The sequence below is a fragment of the Molossus molossus genome, unplaced genomic scaffold (assembly GCF_014108415.1).
Source record: "Molossus molossus isolate mMolMol1 unplaced genomic scaffold, mMolMol1.p scaffold_m16_p_7, whole genome shotgun sequence".
NCBI classification, from domain to species: domain Eukaryota; kingdom Metazoa; phylum Chordata; class Mammalia; order Chiroptera; family Molossidae; genus Molossus; species Molossus molossus.
The window spans coordinates 23,499,698-23,515,427 of record NW_023425401.1 but is presented as its reverse complement, the minus strand read 5'-3'; the positions used below and the strand labels follow the sequence as shown (position 1 = coordinate 23,515,427).

At 38.2% G+C, this 15,730-nt stretch overlaps 1 protein-coding gene across 5 annotated transcripts in view; it reads right to left on the bottom strand.

Annotated features, from left to right (window-relative positions):
- The window catches only part of DGKB (diacylglycerol kinase beta), a 589,512-nt gene that overhangs the window by 484,971 nt on the left and 88,811 nt on the right, over positions 1-15,730 (bottom strand). For all 5 annotated transcript variants that reach the window (XM_036246648.1, XM_036246646.1, XM_036246647.1 and 2 more), the window contains one exon: positions 4,089-4,229. In XM_036246648.1, coding sequence (XP_036102541.1) covers positions 4,089-4,229 — 141 coding nt within the window. The remainder of the gene's footprint in view (positions 1-4,088; positions 4,230-15,730) is intronic.

Below are 15,730 nucleotides of genomic sequence, written 5' to 3'. Positions count from 1 at the left end.
ATAATATAGGTTAGTCTTCATCAGCTCCATATCAGTTATCTGTTTTCTGGTTATTTATCTGTTGGTTTCTCCTTAGTGATATATTTTTAGTAAATGTAAACTAATTTACGTAGTATTCTAGTGAAGTCCTTAATAATTTATAAACACTAACCCAAATGTAAATACCATGTATTTTATAGTCACAGTATAAATGAATTTAGTATTATTTCATGCCTTAAATATGTACATTACTTTTCTCTTCCCAAGCACTCATTAATTTTAATACAATTCTATTAAACTATCATTTTTGAGCATATATCTGTTGAAGCATGTGTGCGCGCACACACACGTAGTAGGTGCTAGAGTGGGAAGTCACACATAGTACAAGGGTAAAAGAAAAAAGTGTAAAAGAAATCCAGTTACAAGATGGAAAGAGGATTCATGGAAAGAGGATCTGATGTGCACTGAGTGTGAACACCCACCACAAATGCACATTATAAGCAAAGGCACAAATGTGGAAAAGTTCAGGGTCTGTCTGATGGCCGAAAAGTAAATCCCCCTGTGACTCGGGTATCATGTGCGCATGTGTGGGCAAGTCAAAGCTAAATGCAAGACTGGCAAGGTAGGCTGGGGTCAGACTGTGGGGCCAGATCAGTTTATGAACACCAAGTTAAGGGTTTAGTTTTGCCTATTACTCAATAGAGAGCTATCAAAAGGACACCTATAAATCTCAAGGCAGAAGAGAAAGAGCAGAGAATAGGTCCAGATGTTGACAAATTTTAGGTAACATGAGAGATCTTATAAGAATTCAAACTTTATATGTGAGAAGATGATTAAATGAGCAGGTGTTTGAAGAAACAACGCATCTGGATTAACTTTTAACTAAAAGAAGGTGATGACCAGAGGAACACTGAAGACCAGTTGAAGTTAATCCATAGAATTATATTTAGATAATTTTATAAATCTCTGCCACCAGAGTAAGAAAGCAAATATATTGGGGGGTGCCTGAAACTAAGTATGAAAGAAGGGCGACATCATGGATTATGGGGTTAGTCTGTATTCGAAGGGATGAGAAGCCAAAAATAAGGCAGGTAAATTTAGGAGAAAGTGAAATAGTTAAGGGAAAAGAATTCTGAACTCACTTTTATTTCACTTAACAAACAGTTATGTAAACTAAACAATGTGAAGGAATTTATGCAAGCAAATATTAGTTCATTTAAAGATGTTTTTCATTGATTATATTTTTAGAGAAAGGAAGGAAGGAGAGAGAGAGAGAGAAACATTGATGTGAGAGCAAGACATCCATCGCCTGCCTCCTGCACGTCCCATACTGTGGATCCAGCCTGCAACCCAGGCATGTGCCCTGACCGAGAATGAAACCAGCAACCTCGCAGAACATGGGATGATGCCAACCAACAAAGCCACACTCGCCAGGACGATATTAGTTCATTGAATCCTCATAGCAAACACATGAGGGACATGAGTATGATCCCAATTTTACATCTGGGAAAACTGAGCCATAAAGGTTTTTTTCATTTGCTTGTTTATTTTAATATGCCCAGGACACTCAGATAGTAACTATCAAAGTTAGGGTGCTTTTTGTTAGGAAAATCAGCATTCAAATTAAGTATTCATCTGCAAATGTTAATTATTTTAGGTGCTTCATTATATCTATTTCTGTGTTCATTTTAATTATTTTTCTTCCTTTCTTTTATCTACCTTGTATTGTGTTTAGTAAATCATAATTATTTTGGAAATAAATATCTATTAAATTAATAAGCATTAAATTTCTCTAAAGTCTTACTGAAAAAAAAAATTTTTTAATCTATAACTATACCCAGCCGGTGTAGCTCAGCCCGCAACCCAGGCATGTGCCCTGACCAAGAATGAATCCAGCACCCTCTCAGTACATGGGACGATGCCCAACCAACAAGACATCTATCGCTTACCTCCTGTACGCCTCTTGCATGGGTTGAGCATCCACCCATGTACCAAGAGGTCACTGGTTTCATTCCCAATCAGGGCACATGCCCAGGTTGTGAGCCAAATTCCCAGTGGGGGGCATGCAGGAGGCGGCCAATTGATATTCTCGCTCATTGATGTTTCTATCTCTCTCTCCCTGTCCCTTCCTCTCTCTCTAAAATCAATAAAAATTATATTAAAAAAAATATATATATATAACTATAAAAGAATATATGAATGTTAGAAATTTCTAAATTTGCAAATTTGGGATAGAAATGTGCATTTGCACTTTGCTAAGAAAGTGGATGAGAGGAATATATTCTGACTTAACTGATGTAGGAAGAGGCCTGAGGACTAGGCTGGGTCCAGATCAGGAGGGATCAGGAGGTCCAGAGCAGGGCTGGAACCTAGGTATATCGTAACGTGCTTCAGGGCTCGACATTCATTTCCTTTTAGGTTTCTGGTGAAAATCACAGTGATCGTGCCAAGCCCTAAGATATCTGCCTATGAGAAGAGTCTGAAGAAATGTTAAAGAAAAAACGGGCAATACAACTGAATCTGGTGTAAGCTTCAAAAAGAGCTGGGAAATGCAGAGACGGAAGAGAGGGACGGGGTGGGTGACCCTGGAGAGAGGTATGTGGAAGGTCGGGTTCGACGTGATTCAGCAAGTGGTTCTGAATGATTTGTGGGTCAACATTCTGTCTGTAACTGTGGACAAAGACAGATGATTCATAGATGCTCAAATTGAGAACTTGAAAGCATGCCTCGTAGGAATTCTAGCTTTAAAAAAAATACTTCCAGTTGACCTAAAAATAATTAAACTGCAACACCAAGACCATGTTAGGGAGGCATGATGGTGCCTTTAGTCAAGCTCAGAAGTGGAGGGAAAAAAATGCCTTTTTTATTTTTAAAATAATCACTAACACAGTCCTGATAACACCTGAGCAAACTTTTTCTCTGGCTGTAACTTCAATAGGAATTCACTGAACATTAATATTTATTTTGGAAGAAGAGAGATTTCTGTAAGTTCTTAGGAATACAAATAAATCTTGAAATGCAAATATCCAATATTCAGAAATAATAAATATGTATTTAAAGAATAATGTTAATATAGCTTATTCATAAGCAGATGTGACTCAAATAATATTATAGTAAATTCTTTATTTGTAAAAGAAGTACTGTCAAGTTACTACTAAATTTAATTAAGCATACTTCCTAATCATAATTCTGAGACATCGTAATGTTTTATACTGCATTGGCTTTAGAAATGCCAAATTTGGGATTCATTATTTTCACTATCATTTTAGCAGCAAAAATTCTTAATTCCTTTGAATAATATCCAATATAATCAAGTTAATCAGATCACTGAACAAACTGCCAGCTCTATATTTAGCAAGGACATTGGAGACAGAATAGATTACCCCATAAATGATCACCTGGACTTGGAGTTAATGTTTAAACAATTTTTTTTTCTGGCACTGCAATGAGTAGAGTTAGCCGCCAGAGAGCGCTCATTCACTGTATTTCATCAGAGAGCAAGCATTTCCTTTCAATTAGAGAAATTCTCTATCTGAAATACCTGCTACTTTGTAGAAGAAACAAACAGTGACTATTATTAAATTATTGATAATATCCAGGGTCAACTTCCATAAATGAAACTCTCATGCTTGGCAATTGAGAAATCACTTGCTCCTAGCAAAGAAAGTGTCAGGGCTGAAGCTTTTAAGCAAGATTTCCAAGGAAGAAGGGCAAGCTGTGTGTCTACCGCCAACCCTCTTGCTGACTAATAGGAAGACTCCTCATGTACTAGAAATGATCTTTTCTCTGTTTCAAAACAACTCAATGGATACTTTCTAATATCATCTTGTAACCAAACGGAGCAGCATTAAAAACAAAGTCATTTGATAAACAAACATGTTTAAAAAATACTCAGTAATAAGTGACACTTGATAAATAACCTGAAATCAGTCAATTATTAATATACTTTGATTTTCAATTGAAGGGATTTTTTTTTTTACTATTCATCAAGGTCACTTTATATAACAAACATTTAGATGACCATAGTAGATGCAACTTTAAGGTAACCACCATTCGCAGTCCCTTCCCCCCACCCCACTGTGACAAGTAAACTACATGGAGACACATACACTCGAGTTTGTCCTCGGGTCTTCCTCTTTCAAGGAGAGACAGGTAACAGACGATGTCCTTCAGGTGGATGACTTCGGGGGAACACGTATTCGCAGGAGACGTACGAGGAGGGGTGATGGCACCTTTATTCATTCTCAGACCTGAAAAAAAGAATTTGTCTTTATATACTCAAATGCTCTGAAACAAAAAAGCGACAATGAAAACACGGAGTTAAAGCATGGGCCGTGTAGGGAGCTCCGAGGTCCCACGCACAGGACGAACAAACGCTCTGGAACCCCTGTGCAGTAGAAACAGACACCCCCTAGGACGGCTGCGAACAGGAGTTTCTTGAGATTTGAGGACACGGGGGCCACCCTAGCTGCCTAACGGAGGGTTTCAGGGCCAGGATCCTACTGCCCAGGGTGAGTTGGTAGAAAGACTTGAACGTACCAGGAACCACTTTCCTATCCCACCTGTGGTCCACTTTAGGCAGTGACAGCTATAAATCTGCTGGGAAAAGACATAAAATCAGCCCTTTATGGAAAAAAGTGAAGAAGAAATGTGGATCTGCCAGAGTATGATTTATATGTTGGTAATCGGGGCTCATTCATTCATAGAAACTTTTGCCATCAAGCAACCTGCCCAGAAGTAAGAGAGAACGAGAACCTAGTTGTCTGGATAAACACGACAGCTATTCCACTAGAGGGGAAAACATGACTGCAGTGTGATTTGAATATGAACCATCCTTAGTTCTGGAACCCACGCCCCATGCTTGCTTCGAGACAAGGGTGGAGAACCGAGTGCCTGTCCACATGGCTGCCAACTGCCGATTCTCTGGCCGGTGATACACACCCTGAACCTCGTTCACAGTAAACGGTGAGTTCCCTCGGACACAGAAACCTCTGACACCACATCACACGTCCGGGAAAAGACCTGAAGGTTAAACCCCAATTATCCTTTGAGGTACGTTTACCAATGTAACAGGTATTTAGGTGAGATGGCCAATGGGCTGAGTGGCTACTGTGTTCCTAGCTGACCGGGAGTGACGAGTGGAGGGGATACTCCCACCGAAACCCAGTCTTACAACCTGTCCTTCCTTCACTGCAGGTTCACCCGCAGGTCTTGCTCTGCTCCATTTCTTTGATGTGTATCTTTGATTCAACACCTACATCTTCTCCAGCCATCTCAAGAGAGCCAGCATATTATTTAATGCAGTATTAAAAGTTATAAATTAGTTGTATCATTTGTAATGCTATTACTAATAACAGGTAGCATTGATTGAGTGGCTAATATGTGGCAGGAGTCAGGCATAGGGCTTTAACTTGTATCGCCTCACTTATCCTCCAGTCACTGTGGGAGGGAGATTGCATTACTCCCATTTTACAGATGAGAAACAGGCTTACAGTGACCACTTTCTCAGATTCATCACTAGCAAATCCACCCCCCTTCTTCTACACTAATGATTTACAGACTATTGTTGGTTCGATACAAATAGTTAGAAGAAAACAAATCACATCTTAATCCAGGATGATCCTTTTATACACACACACACACACACACACACACCATTAATTTGTAGGTTTCATAACTGGCCCAATATTCTCCTTTCTATGTTAACCTATTCTCTTTTCTTCTATTCTATTTCATTCTTAAAATTTTATCAAAGACCCTCTAAATTGTATTCATTATCCACTAATGTGTCCCTACCCAAGGTTTGAAAAATACTGCTTTATATCTTTCTTTTTTTTTTTAATCAAAGCCTTACTTATTTCAAAAACATCTTTATGTTCCATATCAGTTCTACTTCTGTTTCTAGTTATTGAAATAATTTTGCATATTTAATAAATTGATTTTCCTTCTTAACAGAGGGGTCACTGTATATCTAATGCAAACCAAAATAGTTATTTTATAAACTGAAAAAGGCAAAGAATTGAAGACAATCATAAGCATTAAAAATTACCACTGTATTTCTAATTGACTAACTAAAACTTTACCAGCTGCAGGAATAAGTAATTTCAACTTAGAATAAAAGACATTTTGGCACTGACCATTGACATGACTGTAACTCCAGCCTTGAATTATGGTGGGATAAGCCATGACCTAACTCATCCTGCCCGATGAGCTAATCCTCTCTTCCTACCTTCCCTTGTATAGTACTGAAATGATTTAGTCAGCTTGATTTAAATCTTTTCTACCAAAACTCAGAACAAAACAAGAAAGCATAAAAAGAACATGTGACATTAATTTGAAAGAGTGCCAAATGCATTACACATTTCACTAATTTAGAGCACTTTATGATTATTTGTTTGTACTTATAAAACTAAGGTGCGTGGTATTCCATTATCAACTTTCATAATACTGAATATAAACAACTGGAGAATGTGAAGACCACATGATTTTCTGTTTCTCTTTCCTGTGTATTGTAACATAGATTTGTATATACATTTTATAAATATATACATTCACATACATAATCATATAGATATTAAACATGAACATACACATATAATTTATATTTGGCCCCAATCTTTTGAAGAAACCTGTCACTGTACTAAAATTCACTTTGACAAAATGAGTAAATACTTCCATTTTTTGTTCATGACATGTTGCAAACTAAAAGCAATTATTATGTATTTAATTGTGTCATGATTTTAAATTTTAAGGAATTTAAAATATATAAATAAAATGATGAGCTCACATGAAAACACACATTGAAGAATTAGTTAACTTTGTCAACTCCAATTATAGCCAAATTTGAGAAGTAAAATATATACTACTTTTTGCAATGAATTATAGAATCCAATAAAGAAAAAAATGCATTATCAAAGACCTTTTTACCATTACTATATGACAAAATAATTTGTAGAGCTGGACTTCACTAAATATTGAGGTGCTGAATTGATAAAAAGCTCCCTGGCTTGTTCCTGCTCCCACCCTCTCCCCAAGATCAGCCCACTTCCTCTTATATGGGGAATGTTTCTAAATAGTTTCATTTCATTTTCTTTTTATATGTCTTTATTGATGTTTTAGAGAGAGAGAGAGAGAGAGATTGATGTGAGAAACATCTCTTGGCCGCCTCCTACACGCCCCCTACTGGGGATCAAGCCCACAACCCAGGCAGTGCCCTGCTGGGGAATCGAACCGAGACCTCTCAGTCCATGTGCGGATGCTCAATCCTCTGAGCCACACCAGCTGGCTCATTCCATTTTCTAAAGGCCTCAATCTGCCTTCCAGAGAATGTTTCTGTCTACTCTATTACTTATGATTTTTTTTTTCATTTCCTAAATCTGGCTAATGATTGTCCAGAACGCACAGGAAACAATACAACGGGCACACAAGACGTTGCAACCTGATTCTGACGGAGCTCCTGTGGATGGTAAACGGGTCCCGACTCCTCCAGCAGCAGAGGCTCAGCAATCCACTGCCCACTGAGCTACCCAGTCACCAGCGCATCTCGCCCTTCACAATGCGAACACGAAGCAGGCAGACACAAGGGCTTTCTTTTGCCTCAAGTGGTCAGTATTTAGCTCTGAAGATCACACGATTGGCTGACACCCAGTTTGCAGGTTCTCTGCCTATGCTTATGCTTTTTAAAATTTTTCTTTACAAAAGTGAAGCACATATGTCCACACACACCATTTACATTCACATACCTATATATATATCTGCACATGTATAGGTATATAGTACAGTGTACAACCAAGCACTAAATAAAGCAGAAAATAAGCACTGTCATTAGAGTGTATTAGTTTTATTAGAAAAAGTTATCTTGTACTTTGAGGGTATTTTCCTGTTTTTCTAGTGATTTTAGTCTATAGACTAAAATATATATACTTTTTATAAACATTTATATATATAATAAATATTATTTTCTCTTCAAAATTTAACTACAAAAAATAGTCAAAATGAACATTGCCTACTGTGATTTTCTTCAAGGACATGACTTTTCTTTGACTCCAATCTAGATGCTCTGCTTCTGGAAACAATAACCTGCAAAACCTGCAAAGCTTTGCCTCAGTAGATTCTGAATTCCAGTCTCAAGGTTCAGCTATTAGCAAATAAGATTGGGGTACATGTTTAATTACTGGTTCAGCTATTAGCAAATAAGATTGGGGTACATGTTTAATTACTGCCCCTGCTCTGGCTTTACTTTGAAACACTAGCATTTCAGATAATGCAAATGGTAGCATCATATCCAATTTTCCTTTCTCTTTTAAAATGAAGTATTAAAACTAATAACACATTACATTTCTTTTTTTTTTCAATTCTAAACTACATTTTACTTTATCTTTATGGTTGAGAGTGTTACAGATGTCCCCTCTTTTTCCCCCATTGCCCCCTCCACCTGGTTCCCGCCCTGCCCAGTTCTTCACCACCCTGTTGCCTGGGCCCACGGGCAGTGCGAATATGCATGTAGGTTCTTCGGTTCATCTCTTCCCGCTCCCCCCACCCCCTGAGATCCGTCAGTCTGTTCCATGTTCCCATGTCTCTGGTTCTATTTCATTCATCAGTTTATTTCGTTCATTAGATTCCACATAGAGCCCTGGCCGGTTTGGCTCAGCGGTTAGAGCGTCGGCCTGCGGTCCTGAGAGACCAGGGTTCGGTTCCCGCTAAGGGCACGTACCTCAGTTGCAGTTTGTCCCCGGCCCTGGTCGGTTGTGCGGGTGGCAGCCACTCGATGTGTCCCTTTCACATCGATGTTTCTCTCTCTCTCTCTCTGTTCCTCTCTCTCCCCCCCCCCCCACTCTACCTGAGCAAAAAAATGGAAAAATGTCCTCGGGTGAGGATTAAAAAAAAAAAAAAAAGATTCCACATATAAATGAGATCATGTCATAAATTGCATTTCTAAACTTCTAAAGCAATAAAACAGTCTGGCAATTTGGCTTTTCCATTTCTGTAATAAATTTTAATAAAAATTTGTAGAAATTTATCAGGCTTATGGAGCAATTTGTCACATACTATCGTTCTACTTCCCCTGCACATATTAATAGTCATGATGAGCAGAACAATCACGAGTAAAAACAGTTGCTAGTATTATTATACATTTCATGATTTTTAGAGTTAACCTTCCAATTATGTTTGTCTTAGCATAACATTATAATTTTCAAAAATTTCTGTTCTTATGCAAATGAAGCAAAGTAAGATAAGACTGGGTTGCAGATCAACAAGGAATGTAAAATGCACGGTGATTCCTCCTAAAGTGAGGCCGGGCAGCAGGACACAGTCCCTGACAAGAACCTGAGGTCAGCAAAGCCCCGCTAAGCACATACTGTGTTTCATGCTTGGACACTGGTAAAAACCTCAAAGAGGCAATTGTAAGGACCAGGACTTGCAGCACAGGTCTTTGTGGGTAATGCTCTCGAGCCATTACTACGGAAGGAGCAAAACTAATAACACTTCTGGATGCGTGCCAACAACACTTTTACACAGTGGTTTTATTTGACCCTACATCTCTGTTTTACAGGCAAGGGGGTGCAAAATCACAGTGTAAACTGCTGATGGTCAGGTAGCAATCGGGGAGTCAGGAGCTGAAACCTCGTCATCTAATTCCACATGTTAGGCTTTGTTCAGAAGCAGTTGAAACAGTGTCTGTCCACATCAGTCTGTCCAATAGAACATTCTTCCCTGACAGCAGTACTAACCACTGTGACTGATGAGCACCTGAAATGAGGCGGGTGTGAGCAAGGTTTTTGTTTTCTTTAAAAGTTATCTGATTTAAAAGTAAATTAAATAGCTACACTGGGCTCGTGGCTATCATATAGGACAGTACAGGTAACATACTGTATTCAGGTAGAGAATTGAAAGTTATTCGAATTACTTTCAGTTCCTTGATTATACCTAAGTATGAAAATTAAACACCACATATATAAAGATGTCATAAGACCAAGATTTCAATTTTTGCCACATTATAAAGAAATCTCGATAATACTCTTTAAATTTTACTGTACTCTTTCAGAGGGTGTGACATGTTGGGGGAGAGGGAGAACACTCCACTGAATTTGACCTTTATCCTGTCTGCAAATCTAAAATGCTAAAAAGTAATCTTTTTTAATGAATAATGGTAATAGTTGGCATTCATTGTACAGTTATAATTTACCTAATACATTCGGTTTGTGAGAACTGTAATACCCAGTACAATAGATGCACTTATTAACTCCATTTTACATTCAGCCACACAGAGGCACACAATGTCAAAGGCACGCTGTGTACAGCCACGATGTCAAAGGCAATCTAAAATGGGATTTGATGCTTTAAGTACAATTTCTCAGGGCCAGAGACAGAACAATAAATCAGAGGAACATGTCTCCTGCCTTTCTATAAATGACCTTTTGTTTTAAGAGTCTGGTTTTCAAAACTCTTAAGAGTGCACGCATTGATTATTTCATAAACCTTTGGAAGGAAATTAGAAATCCTAGACATGGCTGGTAGCCCAAAATGCTCATCTTACATCCAGACCATTCCTAGAGACATCTATGATAATGCATGTTTGTGAGAAGTGTGTGCACATGCATGTTTGCATGTGTAAACATACACACACATAAACTTCTTAATGAGCATTTCTTATAGCGATGTGGATTATGAATGCTTTTTCTTATTGCTGTTTTTGTTCTAATAGTATATAACTGGCATGCTCTTTATAAACATAAATGCAAATAAATATTAAGGACCTTTAATATGAGTCATGCAAAACCAGTTTTTAGGCATTGAGGGTAAAGTACTAAACAAAGGAGAGGAAAAGTCCCATTTTCATTCTAATGGATAAAAGTAAAAGCTCAATAATACTGCATTTTTTCTGGCTATTACCAGGTATTTTTAGAGCAATTAAATAGTGTTATGATTGCTTTGAAATTCTGCTGGTTACTGATTATAGTATTTGCCTTTACTAGAATCTCAAAAACTGTAGACAGTATTCGTGAACAGGACAGTACAATAATCTTAAAATAACTCCATCATGTAATATGCAATTATTAAGATGTAACTGAAACTAAAAAAAAAAAACACCCTTTATCCAGGGTGAATAAATCTAATAGTAAAGATAAAAAATTTGAACACTAAAATTTCATTTGAAACATTCAGAAAGAATAATAAAGCAGCCCTGGCCAGTTTGGCTCAGCGTTTAGAGCGTCGGCCTGCGGTCCGGAGAGACCCGGGTTCGGTTCCCGCTAAGGGCACGTACTTCGGTTGCAGTTTGTCCCCGGCCCTGGTTGGTCATGCGGGTGGCAGCCACTCGATGTGTCCCTTCACGTCGATGTTTCTCACTCTCTCTCCCTTCCTCTCTCTCCCTCCCACTCTATCTGTACAAAAAATGGAAAAATATCCTCGGGTGAGGATAAAGAAAAAAAAAAAAGAATAATAAAGCAACCGGAATATTCAAGTCCAATATATTCAAAACCACTTAATAATTAAAGGGAAGAATATGGAGAAATTTTTTCTTTACTGACAGTAATTTTATCATAAAAGGGTACTTGAAGTCGTGGGGTTTGGGTGAAGGACTTTCAGGGTTCAACAACAGAAGACGTATTGGAGTAAAATAATTTGTGGATTACTATTAATAATAATTAAAATTGTGAATTTGGTACTATAGAAACATAAGACATGCAATGGTTGATATAAATAAATGTTAATCAGCTGGTGGATAAAAATGATTTCTCTTTATTTCTAGAACATTTATATGTGGGTATGTAAGCTGCATAGACTATACAGAATCATTTTTATCGACAGTAAAAGCACATCAACATTAATAAATGTATAAATACATTTTAAATGCCTACTGTGTACCAAGAATCTCCCTATCTCATAGTCATATCAGCCTTGACCTCTGTTCAGTTTGTGATTTTTTTGGATCTTGTCTGCCCTCTTTAGTGTTGTGGAAACTGAACTAGCTCATTAGACACAAAGGACCTGAAAAGTTACCCACAGTAAAAAAAAGTGTGCGCACACACACACACACACTTTTTAATATCCTCAAGACAGTCCTGATAAGACTAATAGTTTCTTCTCAGCACAATTAATGAAGTGTGTCTTTTGGCAAGAACACTCACTAAAGTCATTTAGCAAAAGAATGTTTCCCAAAGGTTCAAGTACCTCATTTTCATTGGGCAATATTTTGTTCTTAATTTCATTAACTTCCTTAAGGACAAAAAAGAATTATTTCTGCTTTGCTATATAAGAGAAGTACTTGGTGTTATGATTCTCTGGTTCTACATCTAACTAAATTCCACCAATGATATTGTCACCAAGTATCCACTGCCACATCAAATGGGCAATGAAAAGGGACCAAAGAAAAAGTACCTTAACTTTTTCAGAGATAGCGGTTATTATTCTAACCAAAACTCTTAGACTGACCCATGAACATTTACTATTAATATTATTACTACTATTGATGTTATTGTCAATCCTAAATATCTCCTGGTCATATCTAACTTCATCCTCAATTTCTCATGACAGCCTCCACATCACTGGCAGGGCAATTATTTTCTGGCTTAAAACCTTACAATGGCTTTCCAATTTCTTCTGGATGAAACTCAAACCTTAGACTGACAGATACAACTCTTTACCATCTGTCCTCAGCTACCTCTCTCGCCCCTTCTCCAGCCTTTCTCCTCCAATGACTTAACCTATCCCAGCCCAAACGAGCCAATGTGTAGACCCCTGCCTCTTAGTGTTCCCAATACTCTGGCTTCCTCCAGCTCTCTAAGGCAACGAGGATTCCGACTGTGCTGGAGCTATTCCCCCAGACCCATCTCCAGGTTGCATCCAAAACTTCAAAGGTCACACTGCCATCTACTCTGGGACCATCTGCTGATGATTTTTATTCCAATTTCGGTCAATCACCCTCAGCTCCAACATCTACTTTCTATGTTTCATTTTTGCCAATAGTGTTCCTACCATCTATCATTCTAAATATTCTTATTTACTTGTCTTTCTCTCCTCCTAAAACATAAATGACTGTGGGGTGGGGGTGTTCTATTTTACTCACTGATATACCCCAACAACGTGAATAGTATGTGGCAAACTGTAAGTGAGCAATACATATTTTTGAATGAATAAATACCGAACGCCATATTGTGTGTGTATTGTTCCTTGATGGGACATGTTCATCATATTTGAATGGAAATGTGCATGTTCCCTTTTCTTCTTGTAACTCCCTTCCCCTCCTTCCCACCCATACCTGCTCCTACCTCTATTTAACCTGAATAATTTTCATTTATGATCAAAATCTCAGATGATCCTAATAGACCACGCACTTATTTCAGTGTAATGTATTTCAACACCTAATTGTCTGTCTTTCTGCTTTACTCTAAAGAATCCTCAGCTTTCCTGTGGAATTCTTGGCACAAAACGTGTTCGGAAAAAAAGGATGGCTAGACGCCTTAATTAATTCATTAAACTGGTCAATTCACTAAAAGATCTAATTTAAAGGGTGCTAGGAAGATCTCTCTTTCTGCCCTATAAAGCAACTTGTAAGAAATAATAACAAAAACTCTTATTCTGACCCATGGATAATAATGAACATTTACTATTATAGAGTCAATGGTTTCAACATTGTGAAACCCAGTAGGAATAAATAGTATGAATGTCTAAACCAGGTAATAAATCATATCACGTTCTCTTTTAATCACTATGTCCTTAGATAAAGTAACAATTACCAACTACTGCTATTAATTTATATCCTATACAAAAAGAACACTAATTTGCCATGGCGAGTTTCGCTCTGTGGTTAGAGCGTCTGCCTATGGACCAAAGGGTCTGTGGTTCAATTCCTGGTCAAGGGTCCATATCTCTCTCACATGAATGTCTGTCTCTGTTTCCCCCTCCTTTCCTCCCTTACACTCTCTAAAAATCGATGAAAAAAATATCCACGGGTGAGGATTAACAACAAGAAGAAATAACAATATTTAGCTGAAGGTAGTTAATACCTCCTGGAGATCTTTCCAAGGTGGCATAGGTGAGAGCTGGGGAGGGGAAGGATGCGCCAGCTAGTCTTACAAGAGGCAGTGGTGTGGCACACAAGGGTTCCCGGGTTGCTTCCAGTTGCTTCCTTGAGGAAACCCATCCTGCTGACCATGGCATTCCTAGCCTGGATTGCAGCACATGCCACTTGAATTACAGTGAAGCATTAGCTGAGACTTGAAAAACCTAGGTTTTGCTGTGAGATACAGGCAAAGGAAATATCGTGCACAAAAGTACAGAATCTTGAGTAAGCAGAGCCTTTGTATATCATAAAAATGGTTGGACATGGCAAGGGTCTGGAGGGCGTGGGGCAAACAGAAAATGTGGGACTGTAGGCAGACTCTATAAGCTGCATGGCATCGGGCTGAATGTTGTGGAACTCAGATCTTATCATCTTCTTAACTAACGGCATTGCCGAAGCCATGGGGTCTCATTGAGGGCACTTCAAGGGGAGGTATCTCAAAAGGTGAGGGGAAGACACATTTACTGGGTCTCCCTTCACCAAAGCAACTCTGTTTTCATTGGCTTTAAATATCAAAGATTTAAGTTTTCTTGGAAGATGAAAGTTAAAATTCCAGGAGGTGATAGTGAAGACCTAAAACTTGGAAGCCAGGAGTAATAAAATCTTCTGCGTTAGAACATTTTGGAGATGGGAAGCCAGGGACCATTGGGAGCCATGCATACAATCGTCTATAAAGCAAACAATGATGAATCATGTTGACACTGGCAGGATGTTTGAAAAGAAGTAGTTAGCATAAGCAATAGAAAGCATTTGTAATTAACTAAACATGAGCCAGTGGAGGAAGAAAGAATCCAAGACTTTAGGCTGGTAAAATTGATAAATAATTGGGTTCCATTCACTAAGAGAGAAGACAGGAACAGGAGCCAGTGTGGGTAGAATACAGTTTTTGACTCTCAGACACACCCAGTTTGATTACTTTTGAGACGTGAGATGAAGACCTCTATCTGGAATATAGCTAATAATGAGCTAAAGAAACAGTTCTGGGCTGTGTAAGGAATAACTGAGGCATGTATGCTAGACAGTGCCTATTGTTGGTTTCATGTGCAAAAATATGTCATCTACTGAGAATGATGAGAAAGGTTTGAAAACTTTAACCTAATCGATCTAACAGAAAATATCAATAATACATCCATTTTACAATAGATTTTTTTTTTCTTTAAACTGAAGACGTGTTTAGGCCATATCAACATTGGGTGTTAGGAACTTGTAGTGGCAGCAATCAGCAAATTTATGAAATTTCTCTCAGGTTATTGTCAGCGTTCAAGTTGTGAGAACTGAAATAGGAGATCATGTCATTGATTCACAGTCAAGGGTTTATGAGTCATTTTCGGAAAAACAAAGGTTCCACATGCTCGAACAATTCTGTAAAGAGAACAGTCCAAGTGATAGACTTTAGGGATGATGTTAAGATCAGAAATTGGTCACTGGACTAGCCAAGAGGTGAGGGGTCAGGAGCCTGGCACTTACAGTGAAGAAGAGCCCATGACAAAGCTGGGACGAGAGTGCGCTAGGGACACCCTCAAAAATGGAAAGTCCAATGTGGGAACAGCAGAAGTAATCACCTCACATGTAAATAGGTGGTAAGAAGCATCACATTGCACCAGGATGTTCAAAAAAATAAATAAATAAATCATCTACTATACAAAATGCCAGATAGATCAGTAGGTGTTAAAAGTTCAATAAAAT